The sequence below is a fragment of the Ornithorhynchus anatinus genome, chromosome 5, assembly GCF_004115215.2.
Source record: "Ornithorhynchus anatinus isolate Pmale09 chromosome 5, mOrnAna1.pri.v4, whole genome shotgun sequence".
NCBI classification, from domain to species: domain Eukaryota; kingdom Metazoa; phylum Chordata; class Mammalia; order Monotremata; family Ornithorhynchidae; genus Ornithorhynchus; species Ornithorhynchus anatinus.
The window spans coordinates 57,140,150-57,165,792 of NC_041732.1; the positions used below are offsets into that span (position 1 = coordinate 57,140,150).

At 54.1% G+C, this 25,643-nt stretch overlaps 1 protein-coding gene and 1 non-coding gene across 2 annotated transcripts; one reads left to right on the plus strand and one right to left on the minus strand.

Moving 5' to 3' along the window:
• The first annotated feature begins 631 nt into the window (after window positions 1-631).
• Window positions 632-24,588, plus strand: LOC103170872. Its single transcript, XM_029066491.2, has 9 exons — window positions 632-767; window positions 5,860-5,956; window positions 6,863-7,016; window positions 12,123-12,280; window positions 13,281-13,457; window positions 17,341-17,457; window positions 21,853-21,939; window positions 23,902-24,049; window positions 24,325-24,588. Exons 1-9 carry the CDS (start codon window positions 748-750, stop codon window positions 24,354-24,356), a joined length of 990 nt encoding a protein of 329 aa, XP_028922324.1. The 5' UTR covers window positions 632-747; the 3' UTR covers window positions 24,357-24,588.
• On the minus strand, window positions 9,677-9,814 carry LOC114812501. Its single transcript, XR_003760153.1, has one exon. It is a non-coding gene; the product is annotated as a small nucleolar RNA SNORA7 (small nucleolar RNA).
• Window positions 24,589-25,643: the final 1,055 nt, after the last annotated feature.

The following is a 25,643-nucleotide window of genomic DNA, read 5'->3' on the forward strand; positions in this document are numbered from 1 at the left end:
CCCGTTCTGAGCAGTTGCTCAGAGAAGCAGCGTGGCTCAGTGGAAACAGCACGGGCTTTGGAGTCTGAGGTCATGGGTTCCAATCCCAGCTCGGTCACTTGTCAGCTGTGTGACTTTGGGCAAGTCACTTAACTTCTAACTTCTCGGTGCCTCAGTTACCTCATCTGTAAAAGGGGGATGCAGACGGTGAGCCCCACGTGGGACAACCTGATTCCCCTGTATCTCCCGCAGCGCTTAGAACAGTGCTCGGCACCTAGTAAGCGCTTAACAAATACCAACATTATTATTATTATTATTATTCTGAGCGCTTAGTCCAGTGCTCTGCACATAGTCAGTGCTCGATAAATCACTGGGCAGGGATGGTCCCTATCTGTTGCCCAATTGTCCATTCCAAGCGCTCAGTCCAGTGCTCTGCACATAGTAAGCGCTCAGTAAACACGACTGAATGCAGATGGTCTCTGTTGCCCAACTGTCCATTCTGAGCGCTTAGCCCAGTGCTGCGCACCCAGGAGGCGCTCATTAAGCACGACTGACTGGAAGGTGAGGAGGTGGGGCCGCAGGGGGCCTCGCCGGAAGTGACGTCAGCGGAAAGGAGGGGAGCCAAGTGTGGCCCCGCTCTTCCCCCCTCCCCCCCGCGCTCCCCTCAGAATCTGAGCCATGTAGCCGGGAGACCTCCGCCACCGCCTCTCCTCTCCTCCTGCCCGGGGAAGAGGAGGTGGGGCGACAGGAGGCTCCGCCGTAACCAACATGGAGCCGGAGGGGAGCAGGTCGGTCGGGGCCCGCAGACCACGACGGGGGAGGGGAAGGCGGCGACGCCGTTGCCAGGCAACGGCCGCTCCCGCCGGCCGCCGTGCCCCATTCGCACCCTCTGGACGGTCCCATCGCGACCCTCGGGCGGGGGCGGGGGGGGGAGGAGTGAGGACCGTACCACCGGACGCCGGGACGGGGGTGTGTGTCGGGGGGGACGAGGTCGGCCAATCCCCCTTCGTGTGCTTGGGGGAGGGGTGAAACGCTTCCCACGTTGCGGGGGCGGGGGGGGGTCGCTTGAATTCCCCCCCCTCCAACTTCCCCTCCCCCTCCGACATGGATGGAGCCCGGTCCCGTTCCCTTTCAGGTCCGGGATGGTTTTCCCCACGGTCCGATCCGGGAGCACGTGCTCCACCCTGGAGACCAGCCCCTCCCCTCCCCCCTCCACCTTGAGGCCCCCAATCGATCAACAGTATCTATTGAGCCTCGACTGAGGTGGAGCGACTTGGCCAGGGTTCCCCCCTGCAGCGGGATTAGAACCCACGACCGTCCAGCACCCGGGCTCTATCCACGTTGCTCCTTCTCGACCTCCTACTCCTTAATAATAATGATGGTGGCATTTGTTAAGCGCTGACAACTTAACACTGTGCCAAGCACTGTTCAAAGCGCTGGGGGGGGGATAGAAGGTGATCAGGTTGTCCCACGTGGGGCTCACAGTCTTCATCCCCATTTTCCAAGCCCCGCCCCCTCCCATTCCTTCCCCCCTGTTCTCTAATAATAATAATAATGATGGCATTTGTTAAGCGCTTACTATGTGCCAAGCACTGTTCGAAGTGCTGGGGGTGGATACAAGGTGATCAGGTGATACCATATGAGGCTCGCAGTCTTCATCCCCATTTTGCAGATGAGGTCACTGGGGCACAGAGAAGTGAAGTGACTGGCCCAAAGTCACACAGCAGACAAGTGGCGGAGCTGGGATTAGAACCCATGACCTCTGACTTCCAAGTCCGGGCTTTTTCCACTAAGCCACGCTCTGGTCAACTTCATAGTGCTATCCCCGTGGTCCCGCTACCTCTGCTTTGCTCAATGCCTTCCCTTATGGAGATATATTTCCTCTTGCTGGTCCCTAGGCCCTCATTTGAGTTTTTGTAATAATTATTATGGTATTTGTTAAGCGCTTACTATATACTGAGCACTGTTCTAAGCGCTGGGATATAGGGTAATCAGCTTGACCCACGTGGGGCTCACATTTTTTTAACCCCTATTTTTACAGCTGAGGCCCAGTGAAGTGACTTGCCCTAGGTCATACAGCAGACAAGTGGCAGAGCTGGAATTAGAACCCACACCTCTGACTCCCAAGCCCGGGCTCTTTCCACTGAGCCACCCTGCTTCTTAATGAACTGAATTCATCCCTCTAGACTGTAAGATCCTTGTGGGCTGAAAATGTGTCTACCCAACTCTGCCATACTCTCCTAAGCGCTTAGTACAGTGGGCCTCTGCCCACAATAAGCGCATAATAAATACCATTGATTGAGCATTGTACTCTGTTTATAGAGCTCTGCCACATAGCTGCTATGCAACCTTGGGCAAGTCACTTCACTGTACCCCAGTTCCCTCATCTGTATAATGGGGATCAAGACTGTGAGCCCCATGAGGGACATGGATTGTGTCCAACATGATTATCCTGTATCTACCCCAACATTTAGAAAAGTGCTTGGCACGTAGTAAGCGCTTAACAAATACCAGAATCATTATTATGAGCACTCCGGGAGAGTACAGTAGGAGGTAGCAGACATAATCCCTGCCCTCGAGGAATTTACAGAATGTGCAGGGGCATGGGGGCGGCACAAAGTAAATTGCAGATAGGATCCTAAAGGGAATGAAAGATAGATATGTGGATGTTTAAGGGCTTAAGTGGTAGTGAATGTAAGTCGATATGTACAGAATAGCAGTGGGTGGTTGTGAATGCCCAAGTGCTGAGGTGGTAGTTGGGAAAATATGACCCCTGGGGGGAAAGAAAACATCAGGAAAGGCCTTTTGGTGCTTTCAGAAGGGCTTTGAAGATGCCCTAGTAGAAAGAGCATGGGCCTGGGCATCAGAGGATCTGAGTTCTAATCCTGGCTCTGCCACTTGCCTGCTGTGGTGATCTTGGGCAAGTCACTTCACTTCTCAATTACCTCATCTATAAAGTGGCGTTTAAGACTGCGAGCCCCATGTGGGACAGAGACTGTGTCCAACTACAGCAGCGCTTAGTACAGTAAGCACTTAAATACTGTTAAAAAAAAAAAAAAGCTGCGGTCTGGTGGATTTGAAGGGGGAGGGAATTCCAGGCATGAGGAAGAGCTTGAGGAAGGGTGGGATAAAGGATTTGGAGGCCAGGAGAGATCAATCCATCTGAGTTTACTGAGTGTTCACTGTGTGCTTGGGAGAGTGCAGTACAACAGAATTGGATTCCCTTTCCATCAGTTTACAGTCTAGAGGGGGAGGGAGGAGAGATCTATACGCTTTAAGCACTTGATATTCACCCCACCCTCAGCCCCACAGCACTGTAATTATGTAATGTCCGTTTCCCGCTCTAGACCGTAAACTCTTTATATGTGAGGAATGTGTTTGCCAGCTCTGTAGTATTGTTCTCTCCCAAGCACTTAGTATAGTGCTCTGCACACAGTAAGCACTCAATAAATATTATCAATTGATTCCTAAAGCTTTTAATGGACTTTTTAAAAATGGTGTCTGCAAGCAATTACTACGTGCCAGGCTCCGTATGAAGTGCTGGGGTAGATAGAGGATAATAAGACTCCCTGCATAGGGCTCACAGTTTTACTCCCCATTTTACAGATGAGGGAACTGAGGCCTAGAGAAGTGAAGCCACTTGCCCAAAGTCACACAGCAGGCAAGTGGCGGAGACAGGGTTAGAATCCAGGTCTTCTGACTCCCAGGCCCATTCTCTTTCCACTAGATCACACTGCTTTTCATAGCCTATGGTCAGGAGTTTCTGCTTGGTGTGTTGAGATATGGTTGAGCCATTGAAGGCTTTTGAGGAGAGAACAGACAGGTGTGGAAACATCGCTTTAGAAAAATCATCCCGGCAGCAAGGTTGACGTTTGAAATGGAGAAGGGAGAAACTTGAGGTAGGAAGACCATAGAAGAAACTGATAGAGTACTCTAGTCAGGATATTTTAGACGGTCCTAGGAGTCCGAGGACCTAGGTGAGAGGTTGAAGATGGCAGTTAGGGAGGGAAAGAGGAGACGAGAAAGTGTTTTTTAAAAGTGTGAGGGGGCAGCAGGAGGAGACAGGTCTCCTGAGCTCTGGGTGTGGCTTTATTACTATGAGGTGAATGGGAGAAACCTTCAGGGCTGGATTTTCCACACTGGCAAAACTCCCTGCTAGTTTATCTAATGGGCCTCTCCCCTGGCTGAACCTCAGGGTGGCTGTTCCATGTTAAAATAAAAGTCTCATTTTTTTTTCTTTTGATGGTATTTAACCTCTTACTATGTGCCAAGCATTGTACTAAACACTGGTGTAGATACAAAATGATCAGGTCAGGCTTAGACACTGTCCCACATGGAGTTGACATTCACAGTGGGCAAACAGATATTGACTCCCCATTTTGAAGCAAAGTTTGTGTGAATTAGGTGAGTTGTGAGAATAATTAGGATTTGAGCTCAACTGAAGCTTAAAAGTTGTGGAGACAGCAGGCCTGGCTTGGGAGTCTGGAGAGCTCTAGGAGAGCTAATATTAATAATGACAACAATACTAGTGGTATTTCTTAAGTGCTTACTCTCTGTCAAGCTCTGTACTAAGTGCTGGGTAGGTCCAAGATAATCAGGTCCCACATGAAGCTTACAGTCTAAGTAGGAAAGGAGAACAGGTATTGAATCTCTATTTTGCAGATAAGGGAACTGAGGCACAGGAAAGTGAAATGACTTCTCAAGGTCATACAAGAGGTACATGGCAGAGCTGGGATTAGAATCCAGGCCCTCTGGATTCTACGCTACGCTCCTTCTCATCGTGACCATTTCTCCTCTCGCTCCCTCCCGGGGATCCAAGCACTCTGAGGAAGAAAGAGAATAAGTGTCATTTGTTCCATTTTGGATGTTACTGTTTTTTAAAAACCCCAAGTTACAAAACCGTTGTCAGGAAATTAGGCTTTCGCTTCCTCTTGGAAGTGAATGAAATGCAGATGTCAAGTGGTGGACTTGCCCAGATACAGGGGACAGAAATCCTGGGTTTTCACAACTGCAGTCATCTGTTGGTATGTACACAATATCAACCAAGAGCCCGGGCTTGAAGCCTCAGGGTCCCCCAAGATAGAAGGTCTGGAATGTTCCCAAGTGCCTAGTTCAGCACTCTGCACACAGTAGATGCTCAGAATAGCTTTCTGGGCACAAGTGTTGCCTGGTGCTCTGTTCAAAGTAGTTGGTACAAACAGTGCTCTATGCCCCTTAGGCATTCAGAAGAGAGTTCTGAGTACCCACTCTGCCAAACTATAACATTCGGTTTGTTGCAGGAGCCCAGTACAGTACTAAATTTTGAGCACCCTCCCTCTTCATATCTGAGAGACGATCACTCTCCTCACCTTCAAAGCCTTACTGAAGGCACGGCTCCCCCAGTAGTCCTTCCCCTACTTGGCCCTCATTTTCTCTTCTCCAACTAGGCCCACATCTCCTCTTCTCCCACTCCCTTCTGCATCACTTGGTACACAGTAAGTGCTCAATAAATGCAGTTGAATGAATGAATAAACGAATCACCCTTGCATTTGAACTTGCACCCTTTATTCACCTCTCCCTCCATCCCACAGCACTCCATATCCGTAATTTATATATGTTTATATCTGTCTCCCCCTGCTCTAGACTGTAAGCTTGTTGTGGTCAGGGTAGTGTCTACCAACTCTGTTCTATTGTAGTCTCCCAAGCACTTAGTACAGTACTCTACAGTAAGGGCTTGATATGGATGATTAATTGGTTGGTGGTGGTGGTGAAGGAAGAGAGGGTGTCAGAGGTGAAAGAACTAGGATGGGTGGGGTTGGAAAATGTGTCCAAAATGCCTGCTCATCTTGCGCCGTCTGGAGTTGTTCCCATTTGGGTTTCACTGCAATGTCTTTCTTTCAGTGATCTGTCGTACTCACCGCCCAGCGAAATGGCCGAGGCTCCAATGCCCAACCTCACCCCAAGGCATCAGGATCTGATCCCCACTCCGTGCGGCCCTGTGAGTACCCCCCCCCCCCCACTGTGTTTCTGGGGCACAACCTCGGAGGGGGGGCACTGCTAGTCCTGTGGGGGCACTGGGCTTGGGGGCGTTGGCGGTGGGGCCCACTGGTCCTGGAGGCACCGGTCCTGGGGGCATTGGTAGTGGAGCACTTGTCTAAAGGGTTCTGGTACTGGTGGTACTGGTCCTGAGATCTCTAGTATTGGGAACACTGGCCCTGAGAGCTCTCGTACTGGGAGCACTGGCACTGGATTTGGGGGCACTGCAGACAACAGATGTGTGCACCATGTGTCTGGGACTGTAGGTTTCTCAGTGGCCTTTTCACACACACACACACAGACACACACACACACGAACTTGACAATCAGTGGGTCCACCTTTGAGTGTTCCCAATATCAAGATCAGGGGACTAGGAGATTCCTCGTTCTGATCTCCCAGGCTGGGGAGGTTTTTTTGGGATGGTGAAGACCGAGTGGGGAATGAGTGAGGGGAGAGAGGGAGCTTGGCAGATGGAAGTAGAAGGTGCTGGGAATTAGAGGGGCTGAGAGCTGGCCTCCACCCCACTTTGAGGCTATCAGGGACAGAACCTGGACTGTAGGAATGGCCTAGTGAAAAGTGCCCGGACCTAGGAGTCAGAGGTCATGGGTTCTAATTGAGGCCCTGCCACATGTCTGCTGTGTGACCTTGGGGCAAGTCACTTAACTTCTCTGTGCCTCAGTTACCTCATCTGTAAAATGGGGATCAAGATTGTGAGCCCCATGAGAGACATGGACTGTGTCCTATCTGATTGATTACCTTGTTTCTACCCCAGTGCTTAGAACAGAGCTTGGCACATAGTAAGAGCTACACAAATACCACAGTTACTATTATTATTAATATTGACATTTCCTCTGCGGCTGGGTCCAGATAAAACGATGGTCAGAATTGTCCTCTCTGGTCAAAATCTACTTCTGCATCACCCTCATGTCACTGCTGAGCATCATGGGACTGACTCTGAAGAGCCTCGCACAGGAGTCTGACGAAAACTTCACTGTCTCCCTCATCCAGCTGATTGGCGTTGGTAAGTGGGGACCAGAGGCCCCCCAGGGACTGAGCCCAGGGACCCGAGAAGGGAGGGTTCAGGTTCCTCCTTCTGCCTGGGGGTGAGGGGGCTGGGCTTTCTGCCCCAGGAGTTGGACCTCCCCCCGTCCCCTCTGAGATCCAAGTAGGGGCCAGGACTCCGGGCCCACCACAAGCAGAGGAGGCTTCAGCCGCTGGTGTCTGCTTCATAGTCGGGGGACCGGAGTAGTTTAGGAAGCAAAATGAAAACAAGCCTAACTGGGTCAGAGGATGCATTTTGGGGTGGGGAGAGAGAGAGAGATGCTCTTTTTAACTCTCTCTCCCTCTCTCTCTGCTCTGTCCCATTTAGGGCTTTTCAATCCCCATTTTACAGGTGAGGGAACTGAGGCCCAGAGAAGTAAAGTGACTTGCCCAAGGCCACATAGCAGACAAGTGGTGGAGCTGGGATTAGAAACAGCATAGCTTAGTGGAAAGAGCTTGGGCTTGAGAGCCAGAGGTTGTGGGTTCTACTCCCACCTCTACCACTTGTCAGCTGTCTGACTTTGGACAAGTCACTTAACTTCTCTGGGCCTCAGTTACCTCATCTGTAAAGTGGGGATTCATTTATTCAATAGTATTTATTGAGTGCTTACTATGTGCAGAGCACTGTACTAAGTGCTTGGAATGTACAATTCGGCGTCAGACAATCGCTGCCCAATGACGGGCTCACTGTCTAAATGGGGGAGACAGACAGCAGAACGAAACAGAACAAAACCAAAACAAGACAACATTATCAAGATAAATAGAATCAAGGGGATGTACACCTCATTAACAAAATAAGACTGTGAGCCCTACGTGGGACAACTTGATGACTTTGTATCTATCCCAATGAATAGAACAGTGCTTGGCACATAGTAAGCGCTTAACAAATACCATGATTATTACTATTATGACCTTCTGACTCCCAGGCTCATGCTCTATCCACTGTGCCATGCTGCTTCTCATGTCTTTTGTCCTGCAATGAACCCTACTTCCAAGCTTCCAATCCTCACTGGAGGGAGTCTTATCCTGCCATTCCCCATTGAGGCTGGCTTGCCTCATGCTGAAAAAGTTTGATTGGGCACATGTGGGCATTGACTGTTGCACCCGATCTCAGCCACGGAGAATGTTTAGACACCACCCCAGCTTTGTATACCTCCAGTTTGCTCTGGGGATTCTGTCCCATTGGCAAACTCTAATAATAAAAATAACTGTGGTATTTGTTAAGCACTTACTATGTGCCAGACACTGTTTGGAGCACTGGGGTAATAATAATAATGTTGGTATTTGTTAAGCACTTACTATGTGCAGAGCACTGTTCTAAGCGCTGAGGTAGATTTTCAGGGTAATCAGGTTGTCCCACGTGAGGCTCACAGTCTTAATCCCCATTTTACAGACGAGGTAACTGAGGCACAGAGAAGTTAAGTGACTTGCCCACAGTCACACAGCTGACAAGTGGCAGTCAGAATTATAACCCAGGTTCTTCTGAATCCCAGACCTGAGCTTTATCCACGAGGTCGTGCTGGTACTTACCACTCTCCCAAAGGACAATTGGCCTTCTCGATTTGGTTTTTTACTTCTTTGTCCACCAGTGTATCGCTAGACAGGGGGCTGCCCGAGGGAAGAGGCAACCTTTGGTCAAGGGTTGCTATGGAAATCACCAGGGCTTCCTGGGTGCAGGCTGGGCCACAGCTACCTGCAGGTCTAGCATATCCCCCGGAGACAGTTCTGCCTACCTCTCCTCGGCCCCAGGCGGGTCCCAGAGTCTCCTGGCTGCATGCATGGAAGAGTGGCTCTTAAACGATGCTGAAACATTTCAAATCTACAGCACAACCACTTGAGCTGCTGCTCCTGCAACTCAGTTTTCCAGCCATGTCACTGTCCGGTCTAAAGCATTGCAACTTGCTGAACTTGGAGCCTGGGGAAAAAAAAATCACAATTTCTCCAGAGGCCCTAAGCCCCTAAATTTTCAGCGCCCTGCCCAGCCCAGCCTTGTCCTGCCCTACCCTGCCTGGTCCTACCTCGCTTGACTTCGTCCTGCCCCGAATTGCTATGCTCTGCCCAGCCCAGCCTGGCCCCGCCCTGGAGGCTGAGCCTCCTGGAGTCCTGCCATCTGCCCTCTGGCCCTGGTCCTAGCATGGCTCAGTGGAAAGAGCATGGGCTTTGGAGTCAGGGCTCATGAGTTCGAATCCCAGCTCTGCCACTTGTCGGCTGTGTGACTGTGGGCAAGTCACTTAACTTCTCTGTGCCTCAGTTCCCTCATCTGTAAAATGGGGATTAAGACTGTGAGCCCCACGTGGGACAACCTGATTCCCCTGTGTCTACCCCAGCGCTTAGAACAGTGCTCGGCACATAGTAAGCGCTTAACAGATACCAACATTATTATTATTATTATTGTCCTGCTGCTCGTGAAAATTGTCTTGACTTATGCTGTCGAGTCGTCTCCGAATCTTAGCGACACCATAGACACATCTCTCCCAGGACTCCCCACATCTACTTGCAATCGTTCTGTTAGTGTATCCACAGAGTTTTCTTCATAAGAATATGCAAGTGGTTTGCCATTGTCTTCTTCCATGCAGTTAACTTGAGCCTCCACCCTCGTCTCTGTCCCATGTCGCTGCTGCCCAACATAGGGGAGTTTTGACCTGTAGCAGTTTACCTTCTGCTCGCTAGCCACTGCTCAAGCTAGGAATGGAATGGGTATGCCTCTGCTTGACTCTCCCTCCTGTAGCCGAAACTGGTAGAGTACTGAAAACTCTCCAGGAATGGGCCTGAGAGGTATTGTGAAAATTACAGGAGGAAAAAACCAAGACTTGGTGTCCCGCAGGGTCTCCCCGTTGCCCCTCAACTTGCCTCCCGGTTTCCTGGGTTGGTCCAGGGAGAGGAGATGGGTTTGGGATCTGCAGGGTAGGGCGGCAGTCCAGCCCCGAGCTTGTCGTTTCCCGGACACTCCTGCCAGCCTGCTCATCTCCAGGGCAGCGGGGCAGGGAATTGGGACAGGAAGGGCTGAGGCCACCAACGTTCCGGTTAGAGTCGTTTTGACTTCCAGCACTGGCCGAGGGCATGGGGAGAAGATCCTGGAGAGAGGCCAGCAGGTAAACCTGGGCTCCCCTGTGCCTTTGGAGCTTGCAAACATTTACCCAGTCAACACCGCTGCAGTTCACACACCACCAACCGCTGTCTCGTTGGCAAAGCAGTTGGGCCGGGCCCCTGCTACCCCTACCTGTCCGGCTCCTCATCTTCCCACTAGGGACCACTGGGCTCGTTTGCACGGGCCCAGGGGTGAAGCGGCAAGGGGCCGTGCCAGGGCACTGCCCTGGCTATCCACCTTGCTTTCTGCAGTCCTTTCCCTCTGCAGAACTCAGGCCTTGGTGGACTGAGGGAGCCCCCCAGCAGAAGGCGAATGGGTGACAGTTGGAGCTGAGAGCGGGGTGGTAGAAGGGATCGGTGTCCAGACCTCAGCCCTACACTCTCCCCGCTCCAGCAGACTGACAGCTTCACTTGTCCGGGGCCACCCCCTCCACTTGCCCATGGGCTTCTGAGAAATGTGAGCTAGTTGTGGATCCTCAGCAAAGACCAATTCCCTGCCTTTTCAGCGAAGTCATGGTTAGCCCCTCCTGCCCAACTCGGGAAACACCATGCCCCCGACTCCTGCCCTAACCTGACTCCTCCAGCTCCGAACCTGGCTGTTCAGCTCAGAATCTTACTTCCTTGGTGCCCCCTCAATCAATCAATTGTATTTTTTGAGTGTTGGAGAAGCAGCGTGGTGTAGTGGATAGAGCGTGGGCCTAGGAGTCTGAAAGTCTTGAGTTCTAATCTCAGTTTTGCCACTTGTCTGCTGTGTGACCTTGAGCAAGTCACTTCACTTCTTTATACCTCAGTTATCTCATCTATAAAATGGAGATTGAGACTGTGAGCCCCAAATGGGACAGGGACTGTGTCCAACGTGATTTGCTTCTATCCATCCAGTGCTTAGTACAGTCCATGGCACATAGTAAAGCGCTCAACAAATATCACAGTTATTATTATTATTTACTAAGTGCAGAGCACTGTACTAAGCACTTGGAAGAGTACAATACAACAGAATTTGCAGACACGTTACTGGCCCCAAACGATCTTACAGTCTAGAGGAACTCCTCTAAGCAAAGGGCCCCAGGGTGCAGCCTGAAAGGTTTGATTCCTCTCACCCTGTGCCCTGGCAACATGGGCATACACACACACATACACACACACACACACACACACACACACACACATCCTGACTACTCCCCCCAAGCCCGATGGTAACCCCATCCCCAGCAGACCCTACAAGCTGGCATTGTGGGAGATTTCCCTAATGATCAGGCCCACTTCCTCTAGCGAGTAAAGGGAACTGGATAGTAATAATAGTAGTAATTAATTATTATTATGATACTTAAGTCCCCTCTCAGGGTCACACCTGGAGAGTACCCAGTATTCTACCAGTCTCAGTTATGGGAGGGAGAATCAGACAGAGGCATATCCATTCCCTTCCTAGCTTGGGCAGTGACTAGCGAGCGGAAGGCAATCTGCTATAAATCAAAATTCCCCTGTGCTGAGCAGCAGTGGCATGGGGAGAATCAAGGGCAAAGACTCAAGTTTACTGCGTGGAAGGAGGCGTTGGTAAACCACTTGTGTATTTTTACCAAGAAAACTCTGTGGATACACTACCAGAATGATTGCAGATGGATGTGGGGCGTTCTGGGAGAGGTGTGTCCACGGTGTTGCAATGGGTTGAAGATAACTTGACGGCATAAGACAAGACAAAACTTAAGTGCCAAGCACTGTTGTAAGCACTGGGGTAGGTACAAGTTAATCAGGTTGGACACAGTCCCTGTCCCTCATGGAGCTCACCCCCTTATCCCCATTTTACAGATGAAGTAACCGAGACCCAGAGAAGTTAAGTGACATGCCCAAGGTCACACAGCAGACATGTGACAGACCGGAATTAGAACCCAGATCTTCTGGACTCCCAGGTCCTTGCTGAATCCACTAAGCCATGGCCCGGGGGATCGAGGTGGGGTTTGGGTTGGGGGTGGCCTGGGGGCTGAATGGGTTTTCTTTGGACCAGTGTTCTGCATTTACTACGTGACCAGAGGCGTCCTGCAGGAGAACCGACAGGAGCTCATGGCGTTCGTGCTGTCCGTGCTGTTGGTCATGCTGCGCTCCCTTGTCAACTTCCTCGTGCTCTCATCCAAGGAGAAGCCCCTGGAGAAACCCACCATACTGGTCAGCAAACCCTTCCCTGTCCCCCCCCCCCCCCATCACCCCACCCTGGCTCCTGCTTCCAGTTCCTCTTTCCCTCCCCGGCTCCTTCCTCTCTCCTCCCGCTCCCCAGAGGTCAGCCGGAGACACCCAAGAGCCAGCTTGGCCTGGTCTGGGATTTAAGAGGAAACCCCACCCCAACCCCACTCGCTGGCAGGATAGGGCTGCAGAGACCACCCAGTGCCGAGCACAGTGCGTCACACACAGTCAACCCTAAATACATTGCATAGCTAAGCCTGATGGCAGCTACCTTCTCTCCCTGTAGCCGTCTGCCACAGCCTGGCTCTCTTAATTAGGGTATTGATTAATTATGTCAGTAAACCTTTACTGCGGTAACTACATCCTGGGGTAGATAGAAAATAATCTGATCGGACACATTCCCTGACCCACAAGGGGTTTACAGTCTTAAGGGTAAAAGCAGATATCCCCATTTGACAGTCGAGTCACGTTAAGGTGGTGGTGGGTCGAGGGGGAGGGGGGTTGTGATTGGGGTGGGATGGAGGGGAGCCGCTGCCGACGCCGTGGTAGAAAAACCGCATCCGGGAGTCCCTTGTTCCGGGCTACCTTCTCGGTTCTCTCCCAGCCCAGGCCACTACCTCTCCTGCCCCCGGGTCAGTGGTCTCCACCTGTCGGCACGGGGACAGGGTCGGGAGCCAGAGCGGCCTGCTTCGTTCGTGTTTGGCCATGGCATTCCAGAGGGCCCAGTGAGGGTTCAGGCTGCCCGTACCTTGGTGTGTGCGGGCATAGCTTGCCGTTGCCAAGGTGATCCTAGCTCCCCACCCTCTCCCAGCCCCCCATCTCTCCCACATCTGGGTTCCAGGGCAGACCCGAGTCGCTTCCACCGTGCTGTCGGCAGCCTCGGATCCCACGGCGGCGCGGATGGCAGTGGGCTGGGGGAGGCCGACGGATCAGCCCCCTGCCCCCCCCGCTGATGGAGGCGGCACCGTCTTCTCTCGCCACACAGGCCCGGTTTGTGGTGATCCTGCTGGTCGGCAGCTTCGATGCCATCTGCGCGGCAGTCCTCATCTGGAGCCCCAGCGTGATGGCCTTCCGTGTGGGCGGGGCCCTGGAGAGCCTCCAGGCCCAGTACGTCATGCTCAACCTCTGCTTCTCCATGCTCACCTTTGACCTCCAGGCTCAGGTACAAAATCTTGCTCGGGTGGCTCTGGCCAGCAAGCCACCTTGTCCATTGGGGGTGCCTGGGACCCGGGGTGCAGCAGTTTGGCGGGGAAGGAGAGGTGCACGGGGGGAGGAGTGGGAGGCAGGGAGGATTAATCACCTTCCGCCAGGGTTCTCAGCTGGGCGAATCACTGTCATTTCCGTCCCCAACGGGGACCAAATAATGATAAGGACAATAATAGCAATAATAACAGTGATGATTACAATAATGATCCACATACCAGTAATGATAATAATAACTTGAACACTCAGAGCGCCTTCATCGCCAGCACCACGTTTTTCCCTCACAACATCCTGGTGAGGTGGGGCGAGGTGAGGATTATTCTCCCCATTTTTCAGATGGGCAAACGGGGATCCAAAGAGGTGAGGCGACTTGCTTGAGGTCACAGAGCAGACCAGGAGCAGGGCAGAAGCTGGGTGTCTCATGGCTCTTATACCCACGCCATTGACAATAGGTCATGCAGAGTCTTTTCTCAGCAGAAAGGCTAGCCGGTGGCCTGACTCAGGGAACTAAACCCAAGTTAAGATTCTGCCTGAGCTGGAGGATGTGGTGGGCCAGGGAGGAGGGGGTGCGCCTACTGAATAAGAGAAGCAGCTTGGCCTAGCGGATAGAACACGGGCCTGGGAGTCAGAAGGTCCTGGATTCTAATGCCGGCTCCACCACTTGTCTGCAGTGTGACTTTGGGCAAATCACTTCACTTCTCTGTGCTTCAGTGAACTCATCTGTAAAATGGGGACTAAGACTGTGAACCTCATACGGGACAGAGACCATGTCCAACCTGACAACCTTGTATCTATCCCTGTGCTTAGTCCAGTGCCTGGCACATAGTAAGCGCTTAACAAATCACCATAAAAAAAAATACTCCTAATGGGAAAATAGTTTCTGACTTGAAGTCCAGACCTCCGGGGGCCAGGATCTGCATGTTGGGTGTGGATGTGTCTGGACAAAGAAGGGTTCAGGAGAATGGGGAGTGGAAAGGAGGGGGTGCTTTCCCACCTGCACCCCAAGTCCCCCTACTGATGGTAGATACAGCCTGGGGTTGGGAGTCAGGGGACCTAGGTTGTGATCCCACTCTACCACATACATAATAATAATGGTGGTATTTGTTAAGTGCTTACTGTGTGCAAAGCACTGTTCTAAGCACTGGGGGGATACAAGGTGATCAGGTTGTTCCACGTGGGGCTCACAATTTAATCCCCATTTTCCAGATAAGGTAACTGAGGCACAGAGAAGTTAAGTGACTTACCCAAAGTCACACACCTGGCAAGCGGCGGAGCCGGGATTTGTACCCATGACCTCTGACTCCCAAGCCCGGGCTCTTGCCACTGAGCCACGCTGCTTCACTGTAACATGCTCTGTAACCTTGGGCAAGTCACTTTGCTTCTGTAGGCCTCAGTTTCAGCATCTGTAAAATGGGGATAAAATACTTGTTCTCCCTTCTGTGATCCCAGGTGGGGCAAGGACTCTGTCCAACCTGATTATCCTCTATCTACTCCAGCGCTTGGCACATAGTAAGCCCTTAACAAACACTCTAATAGTAATAATTGCGTTTGTTTTTTATTATTATTATGGCTGAGGTATGGCCCGTTATGACCCTGGCGCCCCCCCGTCGATGGGTGTCTACGTCCCTCGGATGGGTGTCTATGCCCTCCCTTAATTTGTCTCTTCCAGTCAAGCCCAACTGGAGCCTGAGTTGCCCAAAGGGGTTATGTCCACGAAAGGCCAATGGCACAGAAAAATGGCACAAAGGCCGGTGGCTCTCCCCAGGCTTGCCCCATGACCCCTGTGCTGGTGACCTCCCTCCTCCTCAGAGAGGGACTGTGGCCAACTCTGTAGTGTGGGCTAAAGTTTGGGAAGGGACATTCCGTCCTGTTGGCACAACCCCCATCCTGCCCAAAGCACGCTCCACTGTCAGGGCTGCCTACCCGCCCAAGCCTGCCTTCCTTCCTTCCTTCCTTCCTTCATGGGCTCCAACTCAGCCAGTTCTCACTGGACATTTGAAAAGCAGCTTGTCCCAAGGGCAGGCATGTTTATTAATTCCTGGTTGAGGCCACCAGAGTGGATGCCACTGACCTCCTTCAGGGGTCGAAGGTCGACACATTGCCCCATCCGTTTTGGCTCCTACCAGCTGGCCCTTAGCCTTCTGGAGGCTTTGCTCACAACCCCGGGGGTCAGTCGTGGTCCACTGGCCAATTCCAGTGCCTCCTGCTGGCTCCAAGATCCCACTTTCCCCATCAAGCCCAGCTTTTGCCTAGCTCTAATCCAACCCAGGTTGGGGGCACGTTCCTGCCAGGAGAAACTTAAGGACATAGGAACTCGGGGGGAGCGGGCAAGAGTGTGGCAACTCCTGTCCTCCAGAAACCTGCAGGTTTGGGGGACTGGTTCTGTCTCCCTGTGTCCTGTTTAGTGTCCCCATGGGCTTTATTAATAATAGTAGTAATAATTATTATTATTATGATACTTGTTAAGTGTTTACTATGTGCCAAGTACTCTAAGTGCTGGGGTTGTTACAAGTTAATCAGATTGGATGCAGTCCCTTTCCCACATTGGTCTCACACTCTTAATTCCCATTTTTTACGAGTGAGGTAACTGAGGAACAGCGAAGTTGTGACCTTCCCAAGGTCACACAGCAGACATGCAGAGGAGCCAGGGTTAGAACTCAAGTCCTTCTGACTCCCAGACCCATGCTTTATCCACTGAGCCAAACTGCTTCGAGCACTGGATCCAGCTGTCCCGCCTGGGACTCTTACCCAACATCACTCAGTGACTGGGAGTGGAGTTAAAGAGGCAGTGAGGGTCCTGGCCCTGCCTCCCCCTGCAGCCCAGGCCCTGCCCATCTAGAGACGCAGTCCAGAGCAGAGGAGTTTGCACTTCTTGGATCATTGGCCAAACTGCATCTCCTTGGACCTGAGCTGTAGCCCGGCCCAGAAAACCCCTCAGCAGGCCTCAATGGGCTGAGGAGACCCCTTGGCTCTGCTGGGAGCGGGCGACAGCTCCGTGGGGCTGATGGGAACCGGGGCCTGCTGGGCCCTGTGGCACAGTGGTCTGAGCTGGACCCTGGCCACCCTCATCCCGGGGATCTGATCAGACCACAAGCAGTGGAAGGACCCCAGATAGGGCTTCCCTACACCCCATTAGCTGTGCCCAGCCTGCCTGTCCCCTCAGCCAACCCTGTCTCCCTGCTCCCCAGACTATCACCTCCCTCCAAGCTGGGGGGTCAGAATGGCACCCCATTTACACCTAGCATCGCAGCAGAGACATGAGACCCCCCAGGGGTTGGGCTCTGTCTGCCTCTTGGCTCCTTTACAGTTTCTCCGACTGGATCAGAGCCCTTTTTGGGATGTGCTGGGGAACATCTGAATGGCTCCAGCCAAGAAAACCTACCTACCTACCTCCTACCTACCTTCCTTCCTCCCCCCATCCCGCCTTATATTTATTGAGTGCTTACTGTGTGTACTGTACTTAGCGGTTGGGAGGGTACAGTATAACAATAAACAGACACATTCACCACCCACAGTGAGCTTCAGCCTTCCTGGCAGGAGAAGGGCTTCTGGGTCTGGCACTCAGCAGTGGGGAGGCGCTGTCAACCATGGGGGGTCTCGGTCTGACTTCCACAGTCCTGAGAGAGCAAGTCCCTGGCTCCAGTTGGCAGTGTTGAGTGGGAGATGGGTGGCCATTCCCGAATGCTTTGGAGGCAGAGGGCTGCTGGGGTGGAAGGAGGGAAGGGATGGGGGAGGGAGTGGGTTCGGGCCCCTGACAACCTCAACAGGGCAGAACCTGGGCCCACGTCCCACATGAAGCCTGGCTTCTTGCCCGCATAGTGACTGACCTCTCCCCTTCCCAGCTGTGCCTGTGTGTGCTGCTCCTGACCTCCGGCCTGTACGTCTCCTTGCAGAACAGCATCATCCTGACCCTCGGCGTGCTCTGGGCCGGCCTGAAGGTGGCCGTGGGCATCGTCGCAGTGAGTCTGAGGGCTGGTGAGGTGGTGGGGGACCTGGGAGAGCTTGGAATCGGTGGACACCTGTCCGGGCCCCTCAAGGAAGGAGGTCCTGCCTTGAGGTGGTATCTGTGAGGGTGGGGGTGGCCAGAGCCTGCTGCACACTCCAGGGGGTTGCTGGGTGGGGGCACCATGGCCATTCGCCCCTCTGGCTGCCCTGAGCCCATTTCCACAGTTGGAGAAGGTCACACTGGAGTCCCAAGGAGGTCAGCTGGGTAGGCAGAGAGGGATGAAACTGGTGGAGCCCTCAGGGAGACCAGGCTGGAGGACAAAGGGTGGGTGAATGGGCTGTGCAAAGATATCCCCAGACCTGGTCAGAAACCAGGGATCCAGCCCAGCGAGCTACTGGGGAACAATAGCTTTCCTGGAATCTAGTGGTGCTAGAGGCATCACCCCCATAGCTGGGAACCCAAAAGCAAGACACCCAGCACTGGAAATCTAGTTCTCCTGTGGACCCAAGGGATCTGGGATCAAAGCCCTCGGCCCCATTTCTACCAGTGACCCGGGGGCCGGGAAGGGTCCAGACTGCCTGGCTAATCTCTCCATCTGGGGGGCTAGTGGTGTGGGCAGGGAATGTGTCCGTTTATTGTTATATTGTACTCTTCCAAGCACTTAGTACAGTGCTCTGCACCCAGTAAGTGCTCCATAAATACGAATGAATGAATGGTGGAGCCCATCAAATGTCCACACCAGTCTCCAGGACTTGGTGTCTTAGGGCAGGTGTCCCCAGGCCTTTATCATCCATCCCAGGCTGGCAGGACCTGGGCTAGGGGGCAGGGGGAGCTGGAGGCTGGCCAGGTGAGGAGCAAGTAGGGGCAGCCTTGGAGTCCCAGAAGACCCCAGGATCCTCCTCAGGAGCCAGGCCGACGGTGACTAGGACATTCGCCTCCATGTGCTGCTGACTCCAGGCACCAAGAGCAGGTCAGGAGTTGGGGTGAAGGGTGCTGGTCAGGGCCCCTCCGGGGCTGGGCAGCTAGAGATAGGGGGCCATACTTACTGGAAAATGGCCACCCTTCAGGGCCATGTGGACTTTCCCTGAGCCTCCTCTTGGGCTGAGCTGGCCCCGGGTGAGGGAGGAAACGGGTGAGGCCAGGTTGCTGCTGTTAGGAGCAAGGGAACCGTGGGGTGCAGCCCAGAGGCAGCGGATGGGCAGGGGCAGGGGAAACTGACCTGTCAGGTTGGTCAGGTGTGCCTGCCTACTGAGTTGCTCTGGGCTTTGCCCAACCCAATCCCATCCAGGCTGCCGAGGGCCTCCTCGTGCAACCCAGGAGGAGCCAAGGAGCCAAGGCCACTCTGCGGACTCTGGGCATCCAAATCTAGAGCCTTGCCAGCCTGGGATAGGGAGGCCCAAAGACCCTTCCCCCACTGAACTGGAAAGTGAGCTGGGGCCTGAGAGGGTGACTTGCCCGAGGACCTTTGGTCTGGACCCAGGACCCCCAGCCTCAGGCTCTTTCTAGATTCTATGCTGTCTTCCTAATTCTCCCCAAGGGGACCCAGAGAGGATAAGGAATTTGCCCAAAATCACCCAGCAGAGTCAGGGCAGAACTGGGGGATAGAAAGAGGAAATACCATGGGGAATTCGTTATGGAGGGTATCTGGAGAAGCAGCAAGGAGATGAGCTGGATACCAGCATTAGAGAGTGAGCTCCTTGGGGGCAGGGTGTGGGTCTCATGCTTCTGTTATACTTACGGTGTGTGCACCCAATGAGTGTTCAGTAAATACCATCACAACTACAGTTATTACTGCTACTACTTTGGCCTTGTGAGAAGCAGGTTAGCCTAATGGCTAGAGCACAGGCCTGGGAGTCAGAAGGATCTGGGTTCTAAATCTGGCTCTGCCACTTGTCTGCCGAATCTCCTTGGGTAAGTCACTTCACCTCTCTGGGCCCCAGTTACCTCATCTGTAAAATGGGGATTAAGACTGTGAGCCCGATGCGGGACAGGGCCTGGGTCCCTTGTATCCCCCAGTGCTTAGGACAGTGCCTGCCACACAATAAGCACTTAACAAATACCATAATTATTATTATTATTATTATTGTTATTACTGCTATCACTACCAGAGACACCCTGGGTCCCACCAGCTCATCCCAGCCCAGATAAGGGGCCTCTCCTTTGAGAGTTTCCAGGCCTGGGCATGGGTTTTACCTTAGGAGGGTAGGAGGGTGCTCACTGGGCCAGAAACGGATAGCTGTATGACAGTCCCCCAAGGGTGACACCTTTAGAGTGCTGGGATTTGGGTGGGGGTGGGGTGCAAACTGTCAGAAGGCCGGCCCGGAACCGGGCTCCAAATCTCCTGCTTTGGGCAGCGGGTGGGGTGAGGGACTGAGGGGGGATTTACAGGGTCAACCCATGGCCCAGCCCACTCCAGGTACTCCTAGGTGCTGGAGGGGGATTCGGGGGTGGAAACCCCGCCCTCATGGTTAGGGGTGGGCCATCCAGTACCTCTAAAGGGTTGGATAAGACATTGTCTCCCCCACTAGACTGTAAGCTCGTTGTGAGCAGGGAATGTGTCTGTTTACAGTTATATTGTACTCTCCCAAGTACTTAGTACAATGTAAGCACAAAGTAAGCTCTCAATAAATACGACTGAATGAATAAATGAAGTGCCCTCGAGGAGCTTCCAGTCTAATAGGGGAAGATAAATGTGGAACCCAAAATGTTTCCTTAAACATACATCCCGGGTGTGGGAATAGGTCAGAATTGTCAAGGGGCTTTGGGTCTGCCAGGGCAGAGATATACTGGCCTCTTGTCTTCCGGTTAACAAACTAGAAGAGAAAGACAAGGAGCGTGGAAAACTGTAATTACCCTCACACCTCCGGCTGCCCTGCCCCAGTCTCCTCAGAAGCTTAGAGTCCCCTGGATACTATCACACTTTCTGTAATTACAACCCTCTCCAACACACTTTGCATCTCTCAAACAGTCCCTTTCTCAGAAGGCGTTCAAAGGGCTTCCCGGATATGATCTTCTTCAGCCTCCACGAGGCCCCTGAGGGGAGGGGAGAAGTCGAGAAGTACCTTCCCATTTTGCAGGTGGGAAAACTGAGGCCTAAAGAGGGGTCAAAGCCAGGGTAAGCACCATAGGCCTCCTGACTCCAAGGTCAGACTCTGCTCCCACCTTTTGGAGTCCCCATTCTTGGCTCGACTAGTGTTCCCAAGACTGAGGTGGAAACCTCCCACCAGGAATGATGAGACCGCAGGACCGAGAATCCGCACTGAGGAATCGGTTCCAGGGCCAGCACTTTGTTCAGTGCCACTCAGTCAATCATATTGTTGGGGCGCTTACTATGTGCAGAGCACGGTACTAAGTGCTTGGGAAAGTACAATATAATAATAATTATGGTATTTGTTAAACAATATGTACCAGGCCCCGTACTAAGCACTGGGGTGGTTGCAAGCAAATCGGGTTAGACACAGTCCCTGTCCCATCTGGAGCTCACAGCCTCAAACCCCATTTTAGAGATGAAGGAAACTGAGGCACAGAGAAGTCGAGTGACTTGCCCAGTGTCACACAGCAGACAAGTAGTGGAGCTGGGATTAGAACCCATGACCTTCTGACTCCCAGTCCTATGCTCTATCCACTACCCCATGCTACTTATATATATCGTTAAACATAATATAACAGTCACCTTCCCTACCCACAGTGAACTTGCAGTCTCTCATCTTTGCCAGCTGTGGCCACAGGGGCATAGTGTGCAGCGAGCCGGTACGCAGGCAGGAGTGCAACATAAGAAGTGCCTTTATCTACGTTAGCTGCAGGCAGAAGTGGGATTAGAACCCAGGTCTCCTGATTCCCAGAGCCGGACTCTCTCCACTGGACCAACAATCTCCCGACTTCCCAAGTGAGGACCTGGAGCCCAGGGTTGGGGGTGGTGGTAGCCTGTAGGAGAGTCTCCTGAGGAAATGAGCCAGACACCCAACCAGGGGCCCGACCCTCTGCTCATAATGAAACGGGATGCACCTGTACACAGAGACGATGCAGGAAAAGAAACAACAGTGAGAAAATTTGTTCCCAAGTTTGGACTGAGGTGGCCAGCGTTGAAGGGCCGGTGCTTTGACTAGGACAGCAGGCCGAGACCCCAGAATCCAGTGGTCTGGGACGGTCCCTCGGCCCACCTGTGATGGTAGGATGGCCGGGTTCCATCCAACATCGTGCCCCCTTGAGAACAAGGCTGCGGGAACACGGCTGACTGGGACAAGGAGGGTGGGAGAGGTACTGCTCAAACCACCACGACAATCGTGGATTCCTTTGCGTCTCGGCACTGAGGTTGGTCCTCTACAATCCTCCCTCTGTGGGGGGCGGGTGGGGGACCCCGACAGCAGCTGACCCATTCACCACCTCCTGCTGCCACTGTCCTATGCAGATTCTAAAAGAGCTCAAGGCTCTGGTGTGGATCTTCGTGCTGCAGAACCTACCAGAAGTGGCTTACCTCTGCTACCTCCTCTACACGGTAACTCCTCGGGGGAGCCCAGGGTCTCAGGGTGAGGGGGAGAAGGAGAAGGGTGGAAGAAGAGGGGGACAGTGGAGCGTGACAATGCCACGGGGTGGGGTGGGGGGGCAGGGGCAGGGAGCCCCCTGCCCCAAGTCACCTCATTCCTCCCCTCGGGGCAAACCCAGGGTCTAGACCCTGAAGCCTCCTTTCCCACTCTACACATGGTAAGACCCTAGTATACGGCCACTGTACACAGACCCAGCACCGTGGGATTGTAATTGCCTCCTCGCATTCCTCCAACACTGCGGGAGAGCACCCAACCTTGGCACCCCGGGCTTATACGCATGCAGCCCCTGGCACCGGCACCACCACCATCAGTGGTATTGAATGCTTACTATGAGCAGAGCACTGTACAAAGTGCTTGGGAGAGAATAATCCCATAGAGTTGGCAGATGCATTCCCTGCCAGTCTAGCTTTCAGTCTAGATGGGACAGCAAACAGTCCTGGCATTGCAGGATTGTATGCACCATCCGGCACTGGTGCCAGTTTAGTGGGGTTGCCGGAAGCAATGCTCCACCACTCAGTTATCTCAGTTCGCTCCCCTCCCCAAAGCCAGACCCACCTTAGCTTCCGTGGGCCCTGGTGGGTGAAGGCGAGGAGCAGCCTGAGGCCAGCAGCGACTCCACCTCTGCCCTTAGTGGCCAGGCCCGGGCACCGCCTATTCCCTACCGGCCCCTGGGCAGATCTCTCTCCGACAAACCTCCTAGAAATAATCCCGTCGGAACCGCAACTTGGCCGGGCTGACCCACCCACTGGGCTTTTCTGAGAGGCACTGGGCAAGGGGATGGGAGACCCCCCTCTGTGGGTCTCTGTGGGGGCCCGGGTATGTGGTGGGAGACTGGAGCCCCCCAGTTTGAGGAGCCTGGGCTCAGGAGTGGAAGAAACTTGGTGTTCAGGTTTCTGGACAAACAACATCCCTCTGGTGTCAGCAAATATTTGCTGAAGCATTGGGGCCAGGGAACCCGCGAGGTCCGGCCCGGCCTAGCCCCCAGAGACCTTGCCGAGCCCAGAGGGCAGTCGCACCCACCGGGGAGCCAGTCTCGCTTTCCGGTGCCCACAGATGTCGAGCGGCTGCCAGAAGGAGGAACGAAAACCAGCTTCCCCCTCAAGGCTCATTTGCATTGTAACTGGGCACCGTGGCAGGGGGAGGGAGTGACCATCCTTCACTGGTGGTCCAGCTTCCTGACCTGCGACCGTGAGCCTTAACCCCGCACCACCCAAGCCTCTCAGGGCTTATCCTGGGTGCATAGCACTAGCAGGCACATATTTTGTGCAGGGCACTATAATGGGCATCTATTGTATGCAACGCCCACTCTGCACCATACCAGGCATCCACTGTATGCAGAGCACTATACTAGAGATTTCCACGTGTGCAGAGCACTGTACTAAGCATCCACTGTGTGCAGAGCCGAATACCAGGCACCAATTGGTATGCAGAGCATTGTACTAGATGCCCACTGTACCACTGACAGAACTGTACCACTTAGAGTGAGCAGAACACTACTATGCCAGATGCTTACCGTGAGCCTTGCGGTGTACTATGCACTAGGGAGCCTTCGGTAAAAGCAGAAGATACAGTTCCTGTCCTCGAAGAGTTTACACTGTAGTTGTAAAGATAGATGAACCCAAATGATAAGAATTAGATAAGTAACAAACCCACAAATGAGGGTTAAGGCAGCTGAGACCTGTGGGGGTTGGGGAGATAGCAGTCAGTGATGGGAAGCTTGGGGAGAGTGGCTTTTCAGGGGGAGAGGGGCAGAGTGTTGCCTGTTTGAGGGGCCCCTTGGGTCCAGGAAGAGCCTGACCTCGAGGAGGGAGAGCAGGTTTGCCTCAGCCTAGGCCAGCTGTGTGTCCAGAGTGGGGGGTGTCCCGCCAAAGCCAACATCAACACCGTCCGTGTCCACCCTTTCCCTGGCCCAGGTCTCCAAGGAGTGGGGCCACGACAGCTCTTACATGGGGGAGGCGGCAGCCATCGTGGGCTCCTGCATCTCCGTGACCATCAAGTCGGCTCTGTTCTGGGCCCTGTTCCACGTGTATCACAGCTTCGGGCAAGGCCTGCGAGAGAGAAGTGAGTGTGTGTGTGTGTCATGGAGGAAGGGTGGGGGGTCCTCAGGGGGTACTAGAGGGATGGAGCCCGATGGCACGGAGGGTTCAGAGCAGCCCAGGACCCTCCCTTCAAGCCCAGCCAGGATTCCAGGGCAGGCTGGGTCAGTGCAGGGAGCCGGGGCCAGTCACCACCCCTAAGACCAACGAGGGCTTCTCAAATGTCCACCGGTCTGGACCCCTTCCCCCACCCCCCCCCCCCCCCCCCGACTGCTCTGAATGCGGTCCTCTCTCCCGCAGTGTTTTCTTCCTATGGAAGAATCGACGCCTAAGGATTCCAGGCTTGGCCCGACCCGGAGCCAGCGAGCCCTCCAGCCGCCAGGACCTCAAGGACCAGGGGCGACCAGAGAGGGGCAGCGACCCTCGCCTGGGCCCCAGAGAGGGGCTGGAGGGGGTAAGACGTCGGGCCAACGTTCACCTCTGGCTACTCTCCACACTCGTGCCAACCTCCCTACCCTGTCCTACCTGGTCCGGTCTGGAAATCCACCTCCGATTGTTCCTCAAGTCCGGAGTGGCTGGGGCTGAACCCGAAGTCTCTGCCGGCCCCCTCCTCCAGCCTCAGGAGGGTGTGTGCGCGCCCTTGTGTTTGTGTGCATTTGGCCATGGGTGTGGTGTGCTAGCGTGTACACCTGTGTGCGTACGTCTGTGTGTGTGTGTATGTGTGTTTATCAGCACCCTCTCCCAGCGGCAGCCCCCTGCACCCTTCCCCAGCCCCCTCCCCGAGCAGGAGAAGGAAGCTGATGTCTTGTTCACTCCAGCTTAGAGTTCCCAAGGAAGCGAACACTCTGTGCCACCCGCGGTGCGGGATACGGCCATCGAGGGGTAGCCGGAGAGAGGCTGCTCCAAGGCACAAAACTTTCAGCCGAAGCTCTGGCAGCCCCTCCCCCCAGCAGGCCTGGGGCCGCCTGGCACACCCCGGCGGAGGGGGCAGAAGGGCAGCATGGCACCACAGGGCTCAGGGCGCTGCCGCCGCCACGAGAGGGACCATTGGGGGACGGAGCCCGGGGACAGAGCCCTGGTGGCCCCGGCCTGCCAAGAGTCAGCCCCCAGCTGTGCCTTCGGGCGGGAAAATAGCAGGCGGAGTCTTCCCGGTTCAGCAGCCTCTTCCCTCCCTTTCCCACTTTGACTCAGGGCAAGGGACTGCAGGGGTAGCCCCCTCCCTCCGCCCAGGTCACATGCCGGACCCCGCAGACCGCAGATCGGTGGCCTGGGCCCCTGCTGGTTTGGGTCCCTGCCAGATCTAGCCACAAGCCACCGGCCCTCTGTGGAAAGCGTCCACCCTGGAGATGCCGGGAGGCGGGGTGGGTTTCCGAACCCACCGCCGATAGAAGCGGCCTTTTCCCGAACCTTGTCGCCAGCGCTCAACTGGTTCCCCCTCACCCCTGTGCCTGCCCCGTGAGGGCAAAGTGCCCTCTGGTCCGGTCCTACCCCTTCCGCCCCAGGCAGAAGGCACTGGTCTCCTCCTTGACTGTGTCCTCGCTTGCATCTTTGCCAATCTCTCCCACCCTCTTCTTCCCCAAGTGTTCCGGGAAGAACAAGGAGGTGGGGGGAGGGGCCAG